This window comes from Triturus cristatus, chromosome 4_2 (assembly GCF_964204655.1).
Source record: "Triturus cristatus chromosome 4_2, aTriCri1.1, whole genome shotgun sequence".
NCBI lineage: Eukaryota > Metazoa > Chordata > Amphibia > Caudata > Salamandridae > Triturus > Triturus cristatus.
This window is the reverse complement of record NC_140586.1, coordinates 629,690,053-629,715,108: the sequence shown is the minus strand read 5'-3', so window position 1 is coordinate 629,715,108 and position 25,056 is coordinate 629,690,053. Positions and strand designations below refer to the sequence as shown.

The following is a 25,056-nucleotide window of genomic DNA, read 5'->3' as shown; positions in this document are numbered from 1 at the left end:
GCAAGCATGGCATGCAATGTTCTTTAGTCATATCTGCTTCGTGGTGCATGTACTGAACGTCTGGATATAGTTTTTTATGATACATTTATTAATCCCCCAAATCTTAACTAATGCCACAACCAAAAACAATAAATAGCTGTAGGAGTAAGTAACGAGCACGATGCTTACTGAATGAATTTAAAATTGCCAATTCGAGCAAATTAGAAGGCAGTACCACTGGAGGCATGTTTGTGCTTCGCTGTATATTTTACAACCACCATTATTAGAACGTGAGAGACAGAGGACCATTCAATTCTTTTAGAAAAGGTGAACAGTTCGCGGTACCCTTCTTTCATGAGAGCACATACAGCAATGCATGCATGCTACATCAAGGATATACGGCCCAAAGGAGCGAAAATAAATCTACTCAAAGCGAGCAAATGCATTTGTATATCAGACAAATCTCCACATCACAAAAACATTTAATTTGAAGAAAAAAAAAGTATACAATGCATAAAATTATTCAGCAACAATCTTATAACGATTTTGCTACAAAACATTAACTGGAGAAGGCCTACCAATGGACCGTCATTGTTCACTATACGTACTACGATGCAGCATAGCTCAAGTGGTGACTGTATAAGGTGTGGCACTGAAAAGAGTTCTATCAAATATCTGGTTCTTGAGCTGCAAAGCCTTTAAAGTGTTTGCCCCCATCCAGAAACACCAAATCTCTGTGGTTACAGAATGGATTGTTCCCTCCTCAGTTTATGGGCATGCCCTTTCCTTAGGTGTGCCGGGAAAACAGATCCACCATGTACAGTAGGTCCAGAGGATGGCAACTTAGAATCCATTTAAACTATTTAAAAACAGTGAGACGGTCATCCATTAGCTAGTCCGTCCTTTCTTTGATAAAATATTTCTCCCTCCTTCATTTACACTAGATTTGTTTTTGTTTTTTTAAGTGCCTACCGCCATTCAAGATTAACTTTGTCTAGGGCTTTCTCTCAACAGTAGACTCTTAGTAAAACGGCAATAGACAGGGCCACTGGAATTAGGAGTGTGTGAGCGTGTGGCGATTTTAGCATAATTCTAGATTTGCCACATTTTCCATCATTTGCTGCATAGTTTGCAGATTTCAACAAAAAATGTTTGTTTCTAGCTCAAAGGGTTCAAACGTTACTAGATATGCAGCGACACGTGTTGCTGTGCAGAGGAAGGCCCTTTGCAGAGTTGTACTGGTCCCTTTTTTCTTGCTATATTTGGGTGCTAAACTGGCACTAAAATAGTGCAACTAATGCCCAGCCAGTGTTAACAAATTTAAAATTAACAAAATAAAGTCATACAATCAAAAAAGTGTGCCGCATAATTTGCCTTTTCTTGCCGCATAATTTACTCAACCCTGGGTGGTTTTACACTTGTCGCTGAACAGCTATGATGAACAAGTTACTTATCTTCAACAATGTTCTTTCGGGTCTATATTCTAGCTAAGCACAGATACCTCGCCTTAAGAATATACCCATGTGCCAGATTGCATCCGTAGAATTCAGCAATGCTACAGGTCACCCACAGGTGTTGTTAGCATGTGGCTCTGAAGTGACTTCATACTGCCTGGAAGGGAGAGGAGAGCCGCATATAATCACCAACAGTGCATGCCGACGTTGGTTCCTTACTCTTTCTCCTTCCACACCCTCAGATACAAAGCACTAAGAAAAAACTGCAGGAGACAGTGTGCCAAAACCTAACTTGAAACATTATCAGGATGTTTATGAGTCCACTCCACAGAATGGGCGGTGGGAAGACAGTGAAGAAGCTGCGGTTAGAGTATCCATCAGAAAGAGTTGCTGAAGTTTTATAGCTAGTTCTTCTGATCAATAGTTCTAACTGCAGACTTTTCACCTTAAAAAATAGATACCACTGTAGTACCTGCCAAAGATGGAGGGTCTGGAGATTGGAGTCAGACCACAAAGCCATGCAGGACTGAGCAGGCACTATTGCCCACCCATCAGACCAGACAGTCAAAACAGTAGGGTCCCAGAACATGTGTACGAGGCCAAAATTGCAGACTGGCAGATGTCCAGAACCAGCAAATCACTTGTCAATGCCGTAGTAGCAGCCTGGTCCCTGGTAGAAGGAGCCCACGGGCCTTCAGGGGGGTCACTATTAGGCTAGCACATAGCAGATTGTATTGCAGACGACTGTCCGTCTTGATATGATTCTTTTCTGCACTGTTCCCCTTTTTTGCTCCATACAATCCTTCAAAGAGCTATTACCCTCACAATGATCCTTGTGTCATCAATGTAAAAGCTGAACGTCATTTTAGGACAGGGCCTATGGGATCTCTTCCTTCTTTGAAGTAGGAGGTGAAAGGAAAACCGTTGGCAGAGCGATGGATTGGCCGACAAAGAAAGGTGTAGAAGCTTTGGGGAAGAAGGCCGCCCGGGTTCTCAACACTATCTTGGATGGAAAGAAGGTGGGGGCAGAGCAGTTGCACTTAGAGCACCTGCAGTTTACTCATGTGGTGTGTATAGGTGATGACCATTAGGAAGACCGTTTTGAGTATCAATAGGCCCAATAAGTTGCTATGAATTGGCCCAAAAGGCATGCTGTTAAATGTCAATGTCAAATTATAAGAAGACCACGCACCAATCAACAAACTTGTAGTTGGACTTAGTCAGAAGGCATCGGGCTGAAAGAACATGGACTGCTTTGGCAGAGATTAGAGTGCAGGACCCTCACCTATCGCTGAGACAAGATGTCCTCCCATAGTGGTAGTCAGATCAGAAGACCAATGCTCACTCTTAGAACCTCTGGGGACCACATTCTGCCAGCCTAGTCAGGGGCTATTAAGAAGACTTGGGCCTAGTCTGCAGTGGGTTACAATCAGAAATCGAGGCAGAAAGATCAGTCCTGGGAAGGCACACAGGAAGCCAGGTTACATCACAGTTGGAATGAATCTACTAGTGACTTTCCTGGAGGAAATTACAATATGCCATAGAGCTGACACTGCTTGTTCTGGTCACTGATTGGGAGATCTAACCAGGGCATACCCACTGGTTGAAGATGCTCCTTACCACCTCCGGGTGGAGATGCCACTTATGATCTGCTAGTAGACATCTGTTCATAGTCTAACATTCAGAGACCCTGCCACATGGTTAGCTACCAGAAAGACATTTGGATAGTGCAGCATCTTCAGGAAAAGGACCCAGGACCCCACTCTGCCCTGCATGTTGATGTACCACATGGTGGTTGTGTTGTCTGTGAGGACCTGCACCCGCCTCCCCTCTATAGATGGTAGTAAGACTTTCAGGGCTAGATAGATTGCACAAAAGGTTGATGTGGAGCTGAATATTTGCCAGAGACAAGAGGCCTCTAATTTGCACTGCTTTAAGGTGACCTCCCAGGAGCCCCTGGTAACTGCAAGATGGGTATATGAAAATATAAATCTACAGGGACACCATCCTGCCTCTTGGGTCCACAGCAGAAAGAAACTGAAATAGGGCGAGTATCTTGAATTCAGTAGACAGATGTAAGCCCCCCCCGCTCTCCAAAGTCAGCACTTGATCAATGGCACCATAGGCAGAAGCCTGCTTCTTGCGGAAGCATTGTGGAATGTAGGAGGATGAGGGGGGCAGAAATAATGGGGTAAGAAGGAAGTGAATGGGATACATAGCCCCTTTGATGGATTTAGAAGACTTCCCTGCTGAAGAACTATTGCGTTGACCAGGTGAGGAAATGTTGTATTCTAATTCCTACTGTCTGAGCATGGTTCTGTAATGGGAAATTGAAGGAGCTTGACAACCCAGCAGCAGGAGAGGAAGAGGAACTGTTCCTAATGGTGCGAACAGTCTTGACCACCAACCCTGAAAAGTCTGGACCTGCTGCACAGGTTGAGAAGATTCTCATTGTCAGTCAGCTAGCTACCACCCCCTCTGCCCTAAAACCCCCTATAGTAATGTTGGTGCAGGATACAAGAGTCCCAAGGATCCTGCAGTGGCGTGACTGTCCTGAAAGAAAAACAAAAAATGCACACAAATAAATAAATACAAATTGGCCGAGCACTGAGTCAGCCTTTTTCCCAAACAATCTAGAGGCATCAAAGTGCAACTCCATAAGGGACGCCTAGAAATCCTTTGAAAACCCAGTTAACCTCATCTAAGCGTGCCTTCTAAGCAGTATACTGGTGCCAAAAGCTCTGCCCACGCAGTCCGTGATGTCCAAAACCAGCATGTAGGACATGCTTAGCTGCATCCTGGCCATCGTGTACCATTTGAACCAGCAGTCCTCTGGGACAGCTGGCAAGGGTTTGCTGGCTATGTGCCATAAAGAAGTGTAACTGCCCAGAATGTACACTAAATTCAAGGGTTTTAAGGCAAACATGGCTGAAGAGAAAAATCTCTTTATGAAGGTATTCATAGGTTTCGACTATTTAGCGGATCGGTCGGAAAAGCAATACGAGTGACTTTACTCATCGATGCCTGTGCCACGAAGACTTACAGGCTTAGTGCATCTTGTTAAATCTGGAGAGCGATGTATGCAGTCTGACGAGAGGTCAACTGATAGGGCGACCAGAGCACAATTTGGACCAAGTAGACATAAGGGTGTCCATAAAGGACTCAGATTGGGCAATGATGGTGCGGAAAAAGTTGGACCTTGCTGAAGGATCCTAGTAGGCAATTGTAAATCAAGCACTTCTTCTGCACTTCAAATAACTAATGCAATGCAAAAAGAGGCACTTTCTTCCACTGGAAGCCCTAGTGGTGAGTCTAGCTCAGTCTGTGGATTTTAGTGGGTGTAAGTAGTAGTTTTTGGACTCTGCTGTCTATGACTAACTTTTGCCTCTGATATCTTGGAGGTAGCTGAGGTGTGTGCTTGTCATTTTGGCACTGAATCAATGTGCAAATGGCGCTAGGCCCATTTAAGCGAGTTGGCTGCACCTGTTCGTGCTTAGCCCAATGTCACGCTCAGAGCAGCATCAAAGTTATCTGGGGATGATCTCTCAATCAGGGAACAGGATAAGTCTTGCCTTACTAGGTTTACCTCCACACCATTGAGTTGTACTTGGTACCATTGCAAACTGACATCTGACTACATGGCCCAGAGGCCCCAAATTGGAGGGAGGGGCAGCTTTGAATGCTAGTCCCTCGCTCACCAAATACTTATTGTGCTACTGCATGAATTTTCACTCTCCCGAAGCATTTGGCAAATCATAATTGACAACAATCGGAATGTAGTTCTCACCAAAACATGATTAAAACGTGTCCAATCCTGACATTCCTTTGGGATACTCACTAGTTCCGCACCATCACAGTGCCAAAACTGGGGCCTGAGTGGGAATTATTTATCGCAAGCACTTTTGCTGCAATATTATCAAGGCACTACCCATCGATGACCTGGACTGCATGATTTTTAAACTTTACGTTTCCCTGACCCGGTCTTATAGGGTCTGCTGATCTATAAACCCCCAGGCAATCAGGCCTCTTTCATACATAAATTGGCTGAACTGCTGTAAAGAATATTGTAAAATCGTTCCAATTTTTTCTTCATAGCAACCTAATTTACCATCTGGAGAATGCATTGACTGCACAATCGAAACTCAATTCAGTACTTAGCTACTCTCTGCTTAAATCTGACCCAGTCACAACCTACTCATTCAAGTAGCAATAACATTCAACAAATAGATAGTCAATTCTATTATTACCTTTGCTCCATGGAAAAGATTTCTTGGTGTCAGCTGTGACCTTCTGCACCTTGGCATTCAGAGGAGTAACAGCCCTTGCAAGTTCTTACTGTTTAAATTGAGAACCTCATACCATCAAGATGACATGACCACCAATAGGATAGTGATCAAGCAATATCAAAAGCTTATCTCTAAGGCTCCCTGTTCATTTCTTTCAAATGCTATTGCAGTAGCAGGCAATTCCCAGGGCAAAATCTTTAATATTGTTAATGATTTCTCGCGGTCCTCTGCCCGTTAGCATGTCATTCTCCCATCTGAAGAGCTATGATCTTGGACCTCTTTCACAGAAAAAATTAAATCTACAGAAGTTTTGAGCAGCAGCCATCTGTAAGCTCCTTAAAATGGTAGGAGTCTAATTTGCAAGCATCTTTGCCAGTTTTTATTCTGCTAACAATAGCAGATATGAAGGACACTCTTACCATGATTCTTGACAAGCATTTTTTTTTTTTTAACCCTAGTATCCGACATGCTGACTCTTCATTCAACTACGATCTGTAACATCCATCAGCTCAACAATAGTTACACTGAACATAAAATGTACCACAGTCCTTCCGGTTCTAAAAAAAACAAACCTCTACTGACCCAAGATGCTGTCAAATTATAATCTTATCTTATCTCTCTACTGCCTCTACTGGCAAAATTACTGGAAACCGTGCTCAGACAGCTTTATAATTAGCTTGGATCCAACCGTTGTTTGAAAATTTCTCCGTTTGATTTTAGAGCCAACTAAAGCATGGAAAAACTGTTGGTGGCAGCCACTGACAACTTATGTAGGACATTGGACCAAAGCAGCTCTTCAATCTGTCATGAGCCTCTGATACCATCTCAAAATCAATCTTTATGAGAGTCTTTAAGATTGGAGTCTGCCATCTTTGAAATGGTTAGCATCTTTTTTTGCTGATAGAATACATGTGTTCTCTTTTGCTCCTTTCACTTCAGCAGCTATTTCAGTAACGGAAGGTGTACCTAAAGAACAAGTTACTTACCTTCGTAATGCTTTTTCTGGTGGACACAGTATCTGCCTGTGGATTCCTCACCTTGTGAATATCCCCTGCGCCAGCAACATTCGGAAACTTTTGTAGCTCTCCACGCCGACGAGGACGACATCACAGAAGCATGCCTCTGCTCGCGGCTCCGCTGACGTCACTGGATTCATAAGAGGACCTAGTCGGCGTGATGACGTCAGTTCCGCCCTTTTTTCCGTGCCTTCGAGGCACACGGACGGACTGACAGCAATATATACACAGTACATAATATACAAACAAACACACACAGTGTGAAGATAATACAAGAAGGCAAAAGAAATAACACTTCCATTGACAGCAATAAATGAATTTTGAAACATTATCACTATTGTAGGTATACAAGGGTGGACAACGGGGAGGCGGGTGGGTCAGTGAGGAATCCACAAGCAAATACTGTATCCACCAGAAAAAGCGTTACCGAAGGTAAGTAACTTGTTCTTCTGATGGATACATCTGCCAGTGGATTCCTCACCTTGTGAAAAGATTCCCACAGCAGTCCCACTCACCGAGGAGGGTGTCCACCTTTCTATACCAAAACGTCCTGAAGGACGGAACAAGCAAAGTGTCCGTCCCTCCTCACCTCGGAATCCAAGCAGTAATGCTTCGCGAAAGTGTGGAGGGAGGCCCAAGTTGCCGCCCTACAAATGTCCTCCAAAGGAACACCTCTAGACAAGGCAGATGTAGAAGACTTTGCCCTGGTAGAATGAGCCCTTGTACCCTCTGGAGGTTCCTTACCGGCCAAAGCGTAACATATCTTGATGCACAAGATAATCCATCTGGAAAGGGTGCGCTTGTGCACCGCTCTGCTTTTCCTGCAGCCAACAAAGAGCTGGTCATCCAGTCGAAAGTCTTTAGTCCGATCGAGGTAAAAGCTCACCGTCCTCTTAGGGTCCAAGCGGTGAAGCAGCTCCTCCTCCTTGGAAGGGTGAGGTGGAGGATAGAAGGTAGGAAGGGTAATGGACTGTCCCAGATGGAAAGGAGTTACCACCTTTGGCAGAAAAGCAGCCCTGGTCCTGAGTACCATTTTTTCAGCATGAATGGTCAAGAACGGGGGTTTTGAACTCAGAGCTTGAAGCTCACTTACCCTCCTTGCCGAGGTAATGGCAATGAGAAAGACCGTTTTAAAAGACAACAGCCTTAAGGGACACTTGTGCAAGGGCTCGTAAGGAGAACCCATCAGGTAAGTTAAGACCAGATCTAAGTCCCATTGAGGCACAATAAACTGAGCAGGCGGAAACTTATTGGTAAGGCCCTTAAGAAATTGCAATACAATAGGAGACTTAAACAAAGACGGCTGATTTGGCAAGCAAAGGAAAGCCGACAAATATCCCTTTACAGTAGCTACAGCAAAGCCTTGCTGAGCAAGAGAAAGAGCAAACTGAAGGATGTTGGATAAACAAGCCCTCAAAGGGTCAATAGACTTCTCTCTTCACCAAAGAACAAATTTAGACCACCTATAAGAATAGATAGATTTAGTGGAATGACGTCTGGCAGACAATATTACATCTACCACATCAGGCGGGAGAGAAAAAGAATTCAGGTTGCCCCGTTCAATCTCCAGGCATGAAGGTGTAAGCTCTGGAGGTGGGGGTGTAGAACCTGCCCCTCCGACTGCGAGAGGAGGTCTGCCCTCAGTGGGAGACGAAGTGGAGGGCACGAGGAGAGGTGGAGAAGATCTGTATACCACACCCTTCTTGGCCAATCCGGGGCGATCAATATGACTTGGGCCCCGGTCTTGGCGAATCTTCCTCAGAACCCGAGGAATCAAGGGTACGGGAGGAAACGCGTAAAGGAGATGTGAGTCCCATCTCAACTGAAACGAGTCCCCCTATTCTCCCTGCATCGGATACTGGAGACTGCAGAATGACTGGCAGTGAGCGTTCCTGAGTGGCAAACAGGTCCACCCAAGGAGTTCCCCACATCCAAAAGACGTGACGAACCACATCCGGATGGAGCCTGCACTCGTGGTCGGCAGAGAACTGCCGACTGAGACTGTCTTCACGTTCAGAACTCCGGCCAGATGATATGCCATCATACAAAACTGATGATCCTGAACCCAGGACCAGAGACGCCAAGCCTCTCTGCAGAGACAATGCGACCCCACTCCTCCCTGCTTGTCGACTTACCACATCGCGGTAGTGTTGTCCGTCAGGACCTGAACGGACTGACCGCGTAAGGAAGGGAGGAAGGCCTTGAGTGCTAAACGTATCGCCCGCAACTCCAAAAGGTTGATGTGAAGCAACCTTTCCTCTGGAGACCAAAGACCTTTGATCTCCAGATCCCCCAGATGCACACCCCGCCCTAAACTGGATGCATCAGTTATCACTGTGGCCACCGATGGAGGTAGATGGAAGGGCTTTTCCTGAGACAGATTGCTCTCCACACTCCACCAAGACAGATCCGCTGCAGCTTCTCCAGAGATCCTCAGACTCCCTGAGATCTCCGTTGTGCTGATACCACTGCCTGTGGAGGCACCACTGGAGCGTCTTCATGTGCCAGCGTGCATGGTTGACCAACAGAATGCTGGAAGCAAACAGACCGTGCAGGCGAAGGACCTTCAGGACTGGAACGACCGCTCCATTGTAAAACAAAGGAATCATTTCCTGTATGTTGAGAATCCTTTGTGGAGGTGGGAATGCTCGACACACAGTGTCCAGTACTGCCCCTATGAACAGGGTGCGCTGAGAGGGCACCAGGTGAGATTTGGGCACGTTTATCGAGAAACCCAATTTGTACAACAGCTGAGTTGTAACCTGCAGATGATTAAGCACCTTCTCTGGCGACTCCGCTTTGATCAGCCAGTCGTCCAGATAGAGGAAAACTGGAATCCCCGACCTTCTGAGACGGGCTGCCACCAATGCCATCACCTTGGTGAAGACTCGAGGTGCAGTAGTAAGACCAAACGGGAGGACCGCAAACTGATAATGTTGCGACCCTACTGTAAAACGGAGATACTTCCTGTGCGACTTCAGGATGGGGATGTGGAAATACGCATCCTGCAAGTCGATCAACACCATCCAGTCCTCCTGTTGCAGCGCTTGAAGAACCTGCGCAATGGTGAGCATCTTGAACTTCTCCTGCTTCAGAAAAAGGTTCAAGATCCTGAGGTCCAGATTTGGACGTAGCCTGCCATCCTTCTTCGGAATCAGGAAATACTGGGAGTAGCTTCCCTGACCCCTTTCCTTCTCTGGAACCACATCTATCGCACCTTTTTTTAGTAACGTAAGGACCTCCTCCTGCAGGAGAAGGTGGTCCTCCGAGCAAACCCCCTTGACAAGGAGGGTAATTCGGAGGGAATTCCAGTAAGGGAAGGGCGTACCCATTTTCTACAAGATCTAGAACCCAGATATCTGAAGTGACCGATTCCCAATCTTGTAGAAAATGGGTAAGCCGGCCCCCCACATGATCCAGAATGGTGGATCTAGGGCTGCTTTGCAGTGGTGGGAGGGATGGAGGAAGAGGAGGAGCAGGAGAGCTGCAGACCTAGAGCATGACCTCCGATTCTGCCCCTGTATATATACAGGGCGTTCTGTTGCTGCCTGTATGTCCGAAAGGACGACCTTCCAAAGCCTCTGTACCTCCTAAAAGAAGCCCTAGGATGTGTCTGCAGACCCAGAGATTTGGCCGTGGCTTTACTTTCCTTAAATCTCTCTAGAGCACCATCAGCCTTTTTACCAAAAAGCCCAGAACCGTCAAAAGGCAGATCCAGAAGCGTTGCCTGCAAATCAGGGGAGAACTCAGAGATTTTCAGCCACGCACTCCTTGTGGCAACAGAGGAGCCCATAATTCTGGTGACAGAGTCCGCAGTATCCAGGCCACTCTGGATAACCTGAAGTGCAGCCACCTGAGTGTCTGACAGCACCTCATTAAAGTTCTGTGTGTCCTCCTCTGATAACTTAGGGGCCACTGTTTAGCGGAATCCATGAGAGCATGGATATAACGGCCCAAGAGACAGGTGGCATTTGTCGACTTTAAAGCCATACTGGCCGAGAAGACTTTCTTGGCTGATTGGTTGAGTTTTTTTAGCATACCTGTCACTAGGGACCTGAGGAAAGGCACCTGAAGACCTCTTAGAGCAAGCAGCCTGAACCACCAGACTTTCCGGAGAAGGGTGAGAAGTAAGAAAGTCTGGATCACCTGAAGCCGCCCTGTACCTTCTAGCCACAGTTTTAGAGACCGCAGGAGCTGAAACGGGCTTTCGCCATACCTCCAAGACTGGTTCAGTGATGGCCTCATTAAATGGTAGTAAGGGCTCTTTCACAGTGGAGGGAGAATGTAAAACCTCAGTGAGGATGTTAGGCTTGAATTCAGCAGTTGGCAGCTGTAGATCCAAAAGCTCCGCTGCTTTTCTAATGACCGTGTGGTAGGGGGCCATATCTTTAGAGGGAGTATCTGATGGAGGAGTAATCTCCCACTCTGGCGATAAATCCAAGCCACTAGCCTCTCAACTCTTCAAACAAATCATCAGACTCCATGAGCTCACCCTCTTCCATCTCCTCAACCTGGTACCTTTGATCTTCCAGGATTCTTTGAGCTTCTCGCTTGGACCTAATCCTCAGAACCGGCGTCAGTGGCGCCACAACCGACTCCGACAGCGCCGGAGCCGAACACAGATCCGGAGGAGCAGCCGGAGTCGAGCAAGGTCGAGCTGGAGCCGGTGAAGATGGAAGCGGCGTCTATGTCCTTGGTGCCGGGAAATGCCAAGATGGCGTCCCCGGGAAAAAGGCATAAATGGAGCCTGAGGGACCCCCAAGTTGAAAGCCATTGGACCCATGGGACCCGAAGGTGCTCCAGAGGGGTACATCGCTCTAGTGAAAACTCCATACATCGCATTCAAATAATGCGATGGATCTTGTCCCGGGCCTGGAAAGGGGGGATATGGCTCAGACCGAGGCACAACCGGACTCTGGCCAATCGGTGGAGCCAGCGGAGTCGAAGACTCATCAGGAGCCGGAGCATGAGCCGGCGTCGGAGATGGAGCCGGAGAGTGCTCCGGTGAAGCCGCAGGCGAGGTCAGGCAAACAGGAGAAGCAGGAATTGAGACAGGAGGGAGACACAAAGTCCTTACGACGTTGAGAAGGCGAAGTCGATCTCGGAGCCGCTTCTTTATCCGAACGGTGTCGAGAACCATGCCTCTCCTTTTTATGCTTCTTGGACTTAGAAGCCTGCCCAGACGTTGACTTAGACGCCGACCTCTCTTCTCTTTTTTCATCCTAGCAATAAACAACTTGGCTTCTCTTTCTTTTAAGGCCTTAGTACTCATCTTTCGACAGCAGGAGCATCCCTAGACGTCGTGATCCGACAACAGGCACCAGACACAGTCCTCGTGCAGATCCGTGATGGACATGTGTTTACCGCACTCCCTGCACGGCTTGAATCCGGACTTCTTTGTCGACATCTTTTAACAAGAAGCAAGAAGAAATAGAAACACCAGCAGAAACACAAAGTAACTAGCCAAAGCTACGGAGAGTCCCAGAAAACCGTTAGCGTCGACGGTGCGAAAAAAAGGGAACTGACATCACGCCGACGAGGTCCTCTTATGGATCCAGTGATGTCAGCGGAGCCGCGAGTGGAGCCGTGCTTCTGTGACGTCGTCCTCGTCGGCGTGGAGAGCTACAAAAGTTTACGAATGTTGCTGGCGCAGGGGATATTCACAAGGTGAGGAATCCACTTATCCCCCTTTAGCATGGTTGATTAGTTCTTTTGACTTAGAAATAGTTCCTTATACGGACAGTAAACATCTGAGAATGTCATTAATACTCATGCCAATTTTTGTACATGTGTGAGTACTTGACACTTACATGTGCTCTAATAATCTCCAACTAAACTCATTTAAATCCGAGCTTCTATTACTTGGCAGGCAAAACAAGCTGTGGATGAATGAGTGATAACCTGCAGAGCTGGGACCTTCTCCAGTCATTGTGCCCTAGGTCAGGAATCTTGTAATCCTCATTGATTTCAATTTATTTAGATCCATTTATAGACTGTGAGCAGTTACGTTTTACTTTCACTGCCAGCTTACCTTTGGGTGCATGAATTGCACAACCGAGTTGTGAACGGAGCCCAGCACTAAAGGCAAACAGGGGAGGTGCATAAATAAAGCTCTGCCGCATCACGCCTGAGATGGTACCGAGTCACTGGAAAGGCACAATGTACCCATCTGCACATAGGAGAATTGCTGAGAAAACAGTTGGGGTCCAGTGATGTGATATTTTTTCGGTGAGGAATCTAAAACAGCCACCAAAAAGTGCTGGAGAAGTTGTGAGCCCAAATGATTTTACTACACACCTGGTGACCTGCCCTGCAGACCATGCATACTGGAGAGAGGACCCTATTAGACATATGACATGCAGACCAGAACCTGCTTCAGATAAACAAGAGTATACGCCAACATGGAAATCGCCAACTCCTCCACTACTACATTAGCATTGGTGTTGAAGTGAAAAGGGGAATCGTTTTACCTACAAAGATAACGGAGGACAATAAAAACAGCAATAATAAAGAAAGACAACAAACATCAAATAATGTGGTTTGCCTTTCAATTCAAGTCTTGAAAGTGGACACAAGACTCATTTTCATTCTTCACAGGGTAGGTTGGCTTTTATGTTTTCAGCTTAAGCGAAGAAGTTGAAGATACAAAAGTTAACACACAAATGACACAAACGAGAAACATTACTCATTACCAAAACTATATACATACCCAAAATGTTGACAAAAAGTTCGTAATACTGAAAAGTAACCAAAGGTTCAGGAAGATTCAAAAAGTAGTCTGCAATAGTTCTGAATACATCTCGTTCAAAGCCAATATAAGTTGGTTGACTTAGGTCATTACTTCTAGGCCCTAAATTCAGAAAGAAAAGGCCTAAATTAATATGACTTTTCAATAAGTGTTTAGATTCTGTAAAAAATGCATTCAGTCAAAATAAATCTGTGAGATTGAAACAGACATAGATCTACAAAAAACAAAAACAAATATAACGTGTTTCAAGGAACAGTGGAAACACTTGAGCATGTACTGCTTTGTTATTGCTTGTACGTTTAGTAATCCCATTAGGAATTGAAAGATCTCATATCCCTCATCCTCCAGTCACACTCTCCCTCTTATTCGTCTAATAAATGAATGCGATTCGTTCATGTTATGTGGAAACTGCCTGTTGGAGGCTAGGAGTAAGAAATGATAAAATTCTAATTAATGGTATAGGCAAAGCAAAAGAGGGAGTAAGGCAAGGAGGAGGATGCGCTACGTAAAGCCTATTAACACCATATCAGATCATGGACAGAAGTAAGAATGCCCCCAACATAGCCTGGCCGGTAAAATAACTTTGTGAGGTCCACGCACACCCAGGGATCGTTAGAATACTACTTTAAGAACTCAGAAGCTCCGGCACAACCATTTATCCATCACAGATCGATAACAACTATCATCTTTATGGTGGGCAAATACAGTACAAAAACGGTTCAAATTGTTCAAGCATCCAGGGACAATTCAGCCAATAGTTGGCCTGGGGTGCAGGACTTCTGCCCCAGTGGACAGCCACCCGTCGTTTTGCTAGTAACAGGAGCATAGCTGTGCCTCAAAGACCAGAGGGGGCATCTTTGACATAGCCCAGGAGTCCAACGAGCGGGGTCTGTGGTGAGCGGATTGCCTGTTATCTGATACAGAGTGGAATACACCTTAGACCAATATCCCACCACCCGTGTGCTTTCCCATGCTAGATGCAGGCATGAGGCCTGTGGAGCCGAGCAGTGCAGGCATCGCGCCTCGCCCACCAGCGCCTCGCCCACCAGCCCCATCCCTAGTGGTTGTAGCAGTGTGCGATATAACTGGAGTAAGAATTTAAAGTGAATAAGTCCCAGCCTGTAGTTAGGTGATAGCACTGCGATCTGTCCGCAGCAATATGACCATTACGCATCAGTGATGGGGTCTCGATATCTAGGGTCATTGCCACGCGTAGCGCCAGAGTGTGAACAGGTGCCTTATCCTGCATGGTGTCGAATAGGCGGGTAACCAGTCTATGGGGTGAGGCATTCTTTAGCAAGTGTTCAATCGCATGAGCGGGTGTGCAAGAAAAGTAGGATGCATCGCACGGTAGGTGGCACATTTCTGGTGATACAGCAAGAAGTCCAGCGCAGTAGGGCGGGAATGATCTGTAGCTGCAAAGGTGGGTATGAATCGCCCATCAGGGTAGAGGTCCGCATATGTGCGGAGGCTACGTCTGTGTGCACGTGCTCTACTGCTGTTGTCTTATAGCGCCAGCAGTTGAAGATTTTGTGCAATGGGGATAGTTGGGGAGTAGAGGCATGGCAGCTGGGCATAACACCGCAGTCCATCCCAGGCCCTGTGCCAGAAGTGGGGATATCGAGTCGGTGCAGGAGCATAGAGCAACATATCTGGAGCTTTGAGGCCTCCTTGCTGGAAGGGAAGTGCGAGCGTTTCACATGTGATCCTCAGCTGTTACCCAGCCCAGAACAGGCATATGAGGCTGGAGCGCAGGCGCCAGAGGAATTGTGAGGTAGGTAGGATAGGGATATTGAAGAATAGGTAGGGGAATTAAGCAGTATGACCGTTTTTATTTTCGCAATCCGGCCAGTGAGGGACAATGGTAGCCTAGTTCAAGTTGGAATTCTTTCCTTTAGCCCCATCAAAGCTCTGCTGTAGTTGGCCCACTAGGGCTAGTTTATTGGCGGCTGATCCAGATACCTAGATAACGCACAGACTCAGAGGCCAACTGCAAGGAGTATTCTGAATCGAACTGCTGCATGCCCTTGGTGAGGGGGAATAAAATGTATTTGGCTCACTTTATGTGAATACCAGAGTAGCCCCCAAATCTAATGACCTCACAGATGAACGGATCGAGGTTCGTTTGCTGATGTCATGCTGTATATATACACGGGACCCTCATACATGGATACCAGAATCCTGCATGTGGTAAAATGGAGTCCCTGGTATGCATGGTGCTGGCGTAGCCAGGTATGCATGGTGTTGGCGTAGCCAGGTACCCAAGGCTCTGTTGCATTTGTGAAAAGGAATGGGAGTAATTGGGCACCCCTGCTTGGTGCCATGCGTAACCAGGAACGGGTCTAAGACCATTCCACTTCATTCCATTGCAGGCAGGCCATCAGGGAGGCATATAGCACCCGAATTAGGCTCACAAAGCATGGGCTAAGGGCCAAGCACACAAGGAGGTAGAACAGAAACGTCAACTCAGGCGAGTCAAACTCCTTAGAAACGGCTCGCAGGGAGTCTACGCAGCAACCTGGGGATCCACGGAGTGCGTGATAGCGAACATCATGCACAGGTTGTGGGCCAAAGACCGTCCCAGGACAAACCCCGACTGGTCAGGGCAAACTATATCTGGCAGCAGGGGGAGCAGGCGATTCACTACCAATTTGGCGAAAATGTTGTTCTCCATGTTGATCATGGAGGGCAGCCTAGTATGAGTCGCATTGATCCGCTGGTTTGTCCTGTTTTCGTATTGTGACGAAGACCGCCTCGCGTGTGATGGTGGGACCTCCTAGGATGTCAGGGCGTCACCGTACATTGCTAGGAGGTTTGGGGTCAAGAGGCCGGAATACTCCTTATAGGTAGGAGGATGCAGTGAGCCCATCAAGACCGGGCACTTTGTCACTCGGGAGGCTCTGTATGACCTGGAGCATCTCCCCCTCTGTAAAAGGAGAGTCTAGGTAGAGGTGGTGGGCCTGGTCTAGCCAGAGCAGCTGTATGGTATAGAGTACGCTTTCACTCCTCTCCACACGGCACCGGGTTGGGACTGCCATAAAAGTTAGTCTTAGTTTGAAGCCGACATTAGAGGCAAAGTAGTCCATGATTGCAGTGGAGACCTCGTCCCAAAATACATAGTCAATCAGCGCCCCGGAAGGTAAGTGTCAGGTAAAATCCCGCAGAGCAGCTAGGGGCAGGGAGAGCTCCAGTAGCACTGGGGCATAGTCCAAAAGTGTGCGGGGTAGGCGCAACACCGAGGTGGTCCAAGTGAAGGCATCTCAGGTAAAGAGCCAATAGTAAATGTGAGACCATGCGCCATCGTAACACAGGTGTCCTACTTGCTTTGTGCATGCTCTGGCCGCCAGTAGTCAGTGAGGCAATTATGTGCCATCAAGGTATGGCGCTGTGCCCCTGCGTTAGGGTGTGGTCTGCGTGGAGCATCTGAGCGGTCCACGTCAGAGTCATATACTACTTTTAACTCGTCCTGCATAATACTGCACCCTGTCCGAGGCAGGTTATCAGTCTCTACACTTCGGTGAAGATCTCTGGACTATCCATTTGGGCAGTAAATCGAGGCGATGACTGGGTGTCTGTAAAGTGTGACAGCAAGGATTGCATAGCGTCCAGCTGGGTCACAAAGAGCTTGCATTAAGTGTCAGGGAAGACCCTTACGGCAGTGCTGTCGTGTAGTATAAAAGTATACAGGATCTGCGCGTTCCGACAGCATACACTGTAGGATTGGTTTTGGACTGATTCTGAACGGGTGTTCAGAATCAGTCCGAAACCAATCCTAGTATGTTGGTGTTGGAAATACTCCACTCCCACACCGGAAAGGGTGGTGGTAACGGGGTCTCTCCAGACATACACAGTGGTAGCTTGGCTCGAGTGGTCAGGAATCAGGCACCGTGCTAAGCATACGTCATACCCATACAATAACCATGCGTGCATCCGTTCCAAAAACGACTCTACACCGTAAAAATTATGAAAATATCTCTTTATCTTCTTTTTCTCTTAGTTACTGATTAAATAAATAATAATAATACAATCACCATATACAAGGCTTTTTAAATAGTGCAGGTCAAATAAATACTGTCTTAAGGATTCAATAAATAGGGGTGATCATAAATAATAAAGGCATAAATATAAGTGCATTACATACAGGCAATTAAATATTCTGAGGCAATAAATACTGCAAACCAATAAATATTGTGCGACAATAAATACTGTGGAACAATAAATACAGTGAAGCAATAAATATGTTAAATACAATAAATACAGTGCTCTCAATAAATAATTAAAAGCTGACAGTGACACTTATAGAATCAGATCACATTTGAGATTACTATGGGCTGATTTGGCCCAGGCACAGCTTGTGGTTAGGTGGATGGCTTGAGGGTGTCTACTCCCTGGCTTGGACAAGGCTGAGGCCTAAACTGAGGTGGATAAAGGGGGGAATACTAGAGACCTGGCTCTCTCACTCTACACAACCCCTCTGAATTAGTCTCAGCTCACCCCTGGCACAATCCAGCTGGTTCCAGCACCTCTAGCCCCTAGGGTAGTCTCTCAGGATTCCACAGGGCCTTAGGCGCCCTCTATTCCACTTACTGCCCTTTTTCTGAAGCTCCGACGCCGCTGGAGTCGTGTCGACGCCGTGAGGCGGTTCCGGTTCGATGTCGGCGGCCTCGGCACAATGTCAGTTCTTGACGACGCCGGTAGGCGGTTCCGGTTCGATGTCGGCGGCCTCGGCTCGATCTCGACCTCCGGTTCGATGACGTCGGGCAGTCTTGGCTCGATGTCGACTTCGGGCGGCTCCGGTCCGATGGCGACCTCAGGTTCGATGACGTCGGCCGGCCTTGGCTCGATGTCGACTTCCGGCGGCTCCGGAGTGCGATCCCCACTCCCGACCTCCGGTGCTCCTCTCCTCAGGTTCCGGCGACTCCGGAGTGCGACCTCCACTCCCGACCTCCGGTGCTCCTCTCCTCAGGTTCCGGCGACTCCGGAGTGCGATCTCCACTCCCGACCTCCGGCACGCTTCACCTCGGTCTCCGGCGACTCCGGAGGGCGGACTTCACTCCCCCGTCGACGCCGCTCACTCGACCTCGGGTGACTTCCTCCTCGACCTCTGGTACTCTCTACGACCTCCGTCGGCGCCCTCTCTCGACCTCTGGCGGCTCCGGGTACGACGTCTGCTTTTCCAGTCAGCGCCGCTTCTCCACCTCGGGCTCCGGGTCTCTAGGCTTCTCGACGTCGGACTCCAGGAAAACCAATAATCAGGTCAGGACTTTGCTGTTCTTTGCTTCTAAGGCCTGTTCCTGCTGTACAGGTCCTTAAGATGGTTTTTCTTGCTTCTTCCCACACAGGGCTCCAGGCTGGGCTCAGTCAGTAGGGACTAGTATCAAGGGTGGGTTTATGGACCCCACTCCAGGCACAAGTTTCCACCCCTGCTGCCTCACTCCTTCCTCCTTCAGGTTTCTGCTGCTCACTCCTCACCAGTCAGGTGCCAACTGCCAGCTCCAACTGCCAACTCTCTGTCTTAGCTTCCCAACATTCTAAACCGCCTCCAACTGTCACAGGGCTCCAGAATGTTGCAGAAGGTTCTAGTAGGTTCCAGTGGGTGCTGGTGATGTCACAGGTGGCCACCATTTTGTGCTCCAGGCCCTCAGACAGAAGTTCCAGGGGTAGCTAAATTGGCTCCCTGAATCTGCATCAATACTAAAAAGTCTGGTGGTTCCCAAAAAGGAAAAATTCTAACAGGGTTTGAGGCAAAAGTGGGACAAAATAAATAATGATGAGGAGGGACCACCCAAAGGGCTGACAGGTCTAACACGCGTCCCCCCCAGCTGAAAGTGGGGAGAGCTACCCAACCCCTTGGGAGTTCTCATCACTAAGGCGGAAATACCTTGAGAGACCGTCTGCATTGGCGTGGTCCACTCCAGGCCGATGTTCCACCTGAAAGTCCATTCCCTGTAGGGAGATAGACCACCTCAACAACTTGGGATTCTCCCCCTTCATCTGCATCAGCCAACAAAGGGGTCTGTGGTCGGTCTGAACCAGGAAGTGCGAGCCAAACAGGTATGGCCGCAACCTCTTCAGAGCCCATACCACTGCAAAGGCTTCACACTCTATTGCACTCCACTTCTGTTCCCTGGGAAGTAGTCTCCGGGAAAGGAAGACCACGGGTTGATCCAGACCCTCTTCATTGAGTTGCGATAACACTGCCCCAATGCCATGTTCTGATGCATCCGTCTGGACAATGAACTCCTTGGAAAAGTCTGGGGCCCTTAAGACCGGGGCCTCGCACATGGCTTTCTTCAGTCTCACAAAGGCCTGCTGACAAGCCTCCGTCCAGACTACCCGTCGAGGTTGTTTCTTGGACGTGAGCTCCGTGAGGGGGGCTACGATGGTACCGTACCCCTTCACGAAGCGGCGGTAGTATCCCGTGAGGCCCAGAAAAGCTCGGACCTCAGTCTGTGTCTTGGGGGGTTCCCAGGCCATGATAGCCTCGATCTTCGCCTGGAGGGGTTGCACAGCTCCCCTACCCACCAAGTGTCCAAGGTACACCACCGACCCCTGCCCGATCTGGCACTTGCTGGCATTGATCGTCAATCCAGCTTGTCTCAGGGCCTGGAGAACAGCTTGCAGGTGACGCAAGTGATCCTCCCAGCTGTTACTGAAGAAGGCTATGTCATCCAGATAAGCAGCAGAGAAACTCTCCATTCCGGTGAGGATCTGGTTTACCAGGCGCTGAAACGTGGCAGGTGCGTTCTTGAGCCCAAAGGGCATCACACAGAACTGGTAGTGGCCATTGGGCGTGGAGAAGGCTGACCTTTCCCTTGCTCCATCAGTCAAAGAGATCTGCCAGTACCCAGAAGTAAGGTCAAAGGTACTTAGATATTGGGCAGCTCCCAGCCGGTCAATCAATTCATCCGCCCTAGGGATCGGATGAGCATCAGTTTTGGTCACTGAATTCAGTCCCCGGTAGTCCACACAGAACCTCAGTTCCGGTTGGGCACCCGGTGGTGCAGCTTTTGGTACTAACACCACCGGACTGGACCAGGGGCTGCTAGAAGGTTCGATCACTGCTAGCTCCAGCATCTTAGTGACTTCACTGTGAATGCTGGCCTTCACCTTGTCTGACATCCGGTAGATCTTGGACTTCACAGGTGGGCTGTCTCCTGTGTCCACGTCATGGACGCACAGGTGAGTCCTACCCGGGACAAGGGAGAATACGAAGAGTACTGTCCCAGGACCTGGCGGCAGTCCTCCTGCTGTTCAGGAGTTCGAGATGGGGAGAGAATCACTCCCTCCACCGACCCCTCCTTCTCTTGAGACGCAAACAAATCAGGGAGAGGCTCGCTTTCCGCGTCCTCTGCTCCGTCAGTCACCATCATCAAGATGACTTCGGGCCTCTCGTGGTGGGGTTTGAGGCGGTTGGCATGCAGCACCCGCAGGGGCTGACTAGGGGTCTTCAGGTCCACCAAGTAGGTAGCCTTACCCTTCTTCTCCAACACCTCAAAGGGTCCTGACCAGCGATCCTGGAGGGCGCCAAGCTCTCCCGGTTCGATCACCCACACCTTCTGGCCAGGCTCCAACTCCACCGGGTGAGCATTGTGGTCATACCACGCCTTCATCACTGCTTGGCTGGCTTCCAAGTTGTCAGAAGCTTGCTTCCACAACTTAGCCATTTGGCTCCGGAAGGCCAGCATGTAGCTCACCACATCCTGGGGAAGCTTTCTGGGAGTTCTTTCCCATCCGTCTCTCACCAGGTTGAGAGGTCCGCGTACAGGGTGCCCATACAGAAGCTCGAAGGGGCTGAAGCCCACTCCCTTCTGTGGCACTTCCCTGTAAGAAAAGAGTAGACAGGGTAGGAGGACGTCCCATTTCCTCCGCAGGCTTTCAGGCAGACTTCTGATCATGCCCTTCAAGGTTTTGTTAAACCTCTCCACCAGACCATTGGTCTGGGGGTGGTAAGGAGTTGTGAACCGGTAGGTCACTCCACACTCCTTCCACATCGCCCGCATGTACGCTGACATGAAGTTGGTCCCCCTGTCGGACACAACTTCCTTGGGAAAACCCACTCGGGTAAAGATTCCCATTAGGGCCCTAGCCACAACAGGTGCTGTTATGGTCCTCAGAGGTATTGCCTCTGGGTACCGTGTGGCATGATCCACCAGGACCAGGATAAACCTGTAACCAGCTGACGTTGGCGGATCTAACGGACCCACAATGTCGATGCCCACCCTTTCAAAGGGGGTGCTAACGACAGGAAGTGGTTCCAGGGGAGCTTTCAGCTTCATCCCTGTTTTCCCACTGGCTTGGCAAGACACACATGTCCGGCAGTAGGTATCGGACGACACTTTCATCTGAGGCCAATAAAAGTGTGGGACAAGACGGGCGAAGGTCTTGTCTTGCCCCAGGTGTCCTGCCAATGGGATCTCGTGAGCCAACTCCAGAAGGAAGGCTCGATAACGTTGAGGGACTACCAAGGCTCGTGATAATCCATGTAGGGGTGCCTTGGGTTCACCGTAGAGGAGGCCATCCTCCCAGTAAACACTGTAGTTCCCTTCAACGTTCCCTGCTGCCTGGGCTTCGGCCTGTCGCCTCAGCCACTCAAGGGTAGGGCACTCCCTCTGGCCCTGGCAGAATTCCTCCCTGGACGGGCCTCCCTCCACGTGCCACTCGGCCGGGATGGGTAGGTCCTCCAGTTTGGTCACGTCCCCCACCGCAGACTCCTGGTCCACCACCTCCGGCGGCCTATCCGTCCTACGGGGTGTGGACGCCGAGGCAGGCTCCTCCTGTCCTCGGTTCTTCCCTTGACTGGCAGCTGGCTGGGCCTTTGTTCCAGGCTCCAGCCGAAACGAACTCCCTCTCCGGGTAGTCGCGGACCCTGTGCTCACACAGGCCCAGCATCTCAGTACGAGTCCGGTATTCCACCTCCTTCCAAGCGTTGTGCTCCATGTCATTCCCCAGTAGACAATCGACTGGCACGGCAGGGCTTACGGCAACTCGAAGTGAACCTGCAACCCCCCCCCATTCAAAGGGAACCTCAGCCACTGGATAGTGGCCTGTTCTGCCGTCAGCCATCGCGGCTGGGTGGAGTACATCGGGAATCACCTGCTCTGGAGACACCAGTTGGCTACGCACCATAGTCATACTGGCTCCTGTGTCTCTCAGAACCTCCCCTCTTTGGCCGTTGATGGTGACCCACTGCCCATACTTTGCGGTATTTGCGGGCACCTGGATCTTAGGAACCATCTCCCGTTCTCCCAGGGACACTAAAGTGACACCCGCCCACTCCCTTCCCTTAATTAAAGGCATCTCCTCCCCGAGCACTACACTAGCTACTCCGGGGGCCTTTCCTCCAATGGGAGGGGGTGGTCGTTTCAGGCACTTCGGATCTCCTTTATAGTGTCCAACGCCACCGCACTCGTAGCAATGGACAACCCTTGGCTGCTGACTCTGGCCAGGATTAGGGTTTCTGGGTGGGTTAGCCCTAGGGGTGAATCCTGTTCCCTTTCCTTGGAAATTATTTTGGGGGCCTTTGGAGAACTCCTTTTTCTTTTCCCCTCCCTCTTTCTTCTGGGGGGCGCCTTGTCCGGCCTTTTGAGTATCCCCTCCAGTCCCCCTTGTGGACACCCGGGTACTAGCCCAAATGTCCGCCTCCTCAGCAAGCTTCCGGGGACTGGTCAGCTTGCTATCCACCAGGTGTTGACGCAGTTCAGGTAAACATTTCTCGAGCAGGTGTTCCTTCAGTACTAGATCAAACAACCCCTCGTAGTTCCTCACTTCACTGCCCTGAATCCAACCCTCTAGTGCCTTCTTTGCATAGTCCAGGAAGTCCGCCCAATTCTGTGTGCCCAGTTTGTGACTACCCCTGAACTTCTGTCTGTACTTTTCGGGTGTTAGTCCAAACTTTCTTATGAGCGCCAGTTTCATGGTGGGGTAGTGGGTCTGCTCATCCTCCTCTAAGGCCAATAAAGCATCCCTACCAGCTGGAGGCATGTACTTGTACAATCCCGCTCCCCAGTACTTCTCTGGAACCCCATGGGCCCTTAACGAGACCTCATAGGCCGCTAGCCACTTGGCGTTATCGTCACCCACCCCATAGCTAGCTACTATGTCCTTTGGCAGGTAGGGTTTGGGTTCCCTGGTGTACTCTCGTACTTCGCTGCCACCATTAGGTACAGGGTGTGCCCCGATTCTCAGGATCTGAAGATCTATCTCTTTCAGCCTTATCTCATGAGCCATCCTCTGTTCCTCCTTCTCTTTCTCCAGCCTTGCTAAGTCCCATGTGAGCTGTCTTTTCTCCCTCCGGTCTGTTAACTCCACTTCAGACAAGCCACCGCTAGAGGCACTGCTGCCCTTCCTGGAAAGTGTCCTGGGCCCCGCTAACAGGTTCCCCACCTCAGGTTGGTACAAACCAGCTCCCTCACTGTCGGGCTCTCTATCCCTGTCCTCCTCCTCAGCCTTGCTTTCTCGTCGTGCCTCCCCCCAAGCCCTTAAGCTGGTTTGGAGTGCACCCTTCTTTGCTCCTGGGGGACAATACACCCCCTCCCGCTGACAAAACTCCCTGAGTTGGGCCACAGTGTACGTTTCTAAATTCTCCAGTACAAACTCCATCTTGCCCACTCAGGTCAGAGGACAGTTATTTGCAGTAACTATGCAGGGGGGTACCTTATATAATACCTCCTCCCACCACCAGAGTAAATTTGGAAAAACAAAAACTCACAATTAGGAAGGCCGCTTTGAGAAAACTCCCGGTGTAGGCCTATGGACTACCCACAGTTATTGTCGAGTATACGTAGGCACAGCTCTATCCCACCACTGAACACCAAATTATGTTGGAAATACTCCACTCCCACACCGGAAAGGGTGGTGGTAACGGGGTCTCTCCAGACATACACAGTGGTAGCTTGGCTCGAGTGGTCAGGAATCAGGCACCGTGCTAAGCATACGTCATACCCATACAATAACCATGCGTGCATCCGTTCCAAAAACGACTCTACACCGTAAAAATTATGAAAATATCTCTTTATCTTCTTTTTCTCTTAGTTACTGATTAAATAAATATTAATAATACAATCACCATATACAAGGCTTTTTAAATAGTGCAGGTCAAATAAATACTGTCTTAAGGATTCAATAAATAGGGGTGATCATAAATAATAAAGGCATAAATATAAGTGCATTACATACAGGCAATTAAATATTCTGAGGCAATAAATACTGCAAACCAATAAATATTGTGCGACAATAAATACTGTGGAACAATAAATACAGTGAAGCAATAAATAGGTTAAATACAATAAATACAGTGCTCTCAATAAATAATTAAAAGCTGACAGTGACACTTATAGAATCAGATCACATTTGAGATTACTATGGGCTGATTTGGCCCAGGCACAGCTTGTGGTTAGGTGGATGGCTTGAGGGTGTCTACTCCCTGGCTTGGACAAGGCTGAGGCCTAAACTGAGGTGGATAAAGGGGGGAATACTAGAGACCTGGCTCTCTCACTCTACACAACCCCTCTGAATTAGTCTCAGCTCACCCCTGGCACAATCCAGCTGGTTCCAGCACCTCTCTAGCCCCT

The 25,056-nt window shown here is 48.9% G+C and overlaps 1 protein-coding gene across 3 annotated transcripts in view; it reads right to left on the bottom strand.

Annotated features, from left to right (window-relative positions):
• DEPDC1 (DEP domain containing 1) overlaps positions 1-25,056 on the bottom strand; it is a 425,665-nt gene that overhangs the window by 174,437 nt on the left and 226,172 nt on the right. For 2 of the 3 annotated variants that reach the window (XM_085602294.1, XM_085602297.1), the window contains exon 7: positions 13,445-13,585. The exons of the other annotated variant lie outside the window; for it this stretch is intronic. In XM_085602294.1, coding sequence (XP_085458420.1) covers positions 13,445-13,585 — 141 coding nt within the window. The remainder of the gene's footprint in view (positions 1-13,444; positions 13,586-25,056) is intronic. 3 annotated transcript variants of the gene reach the window in all.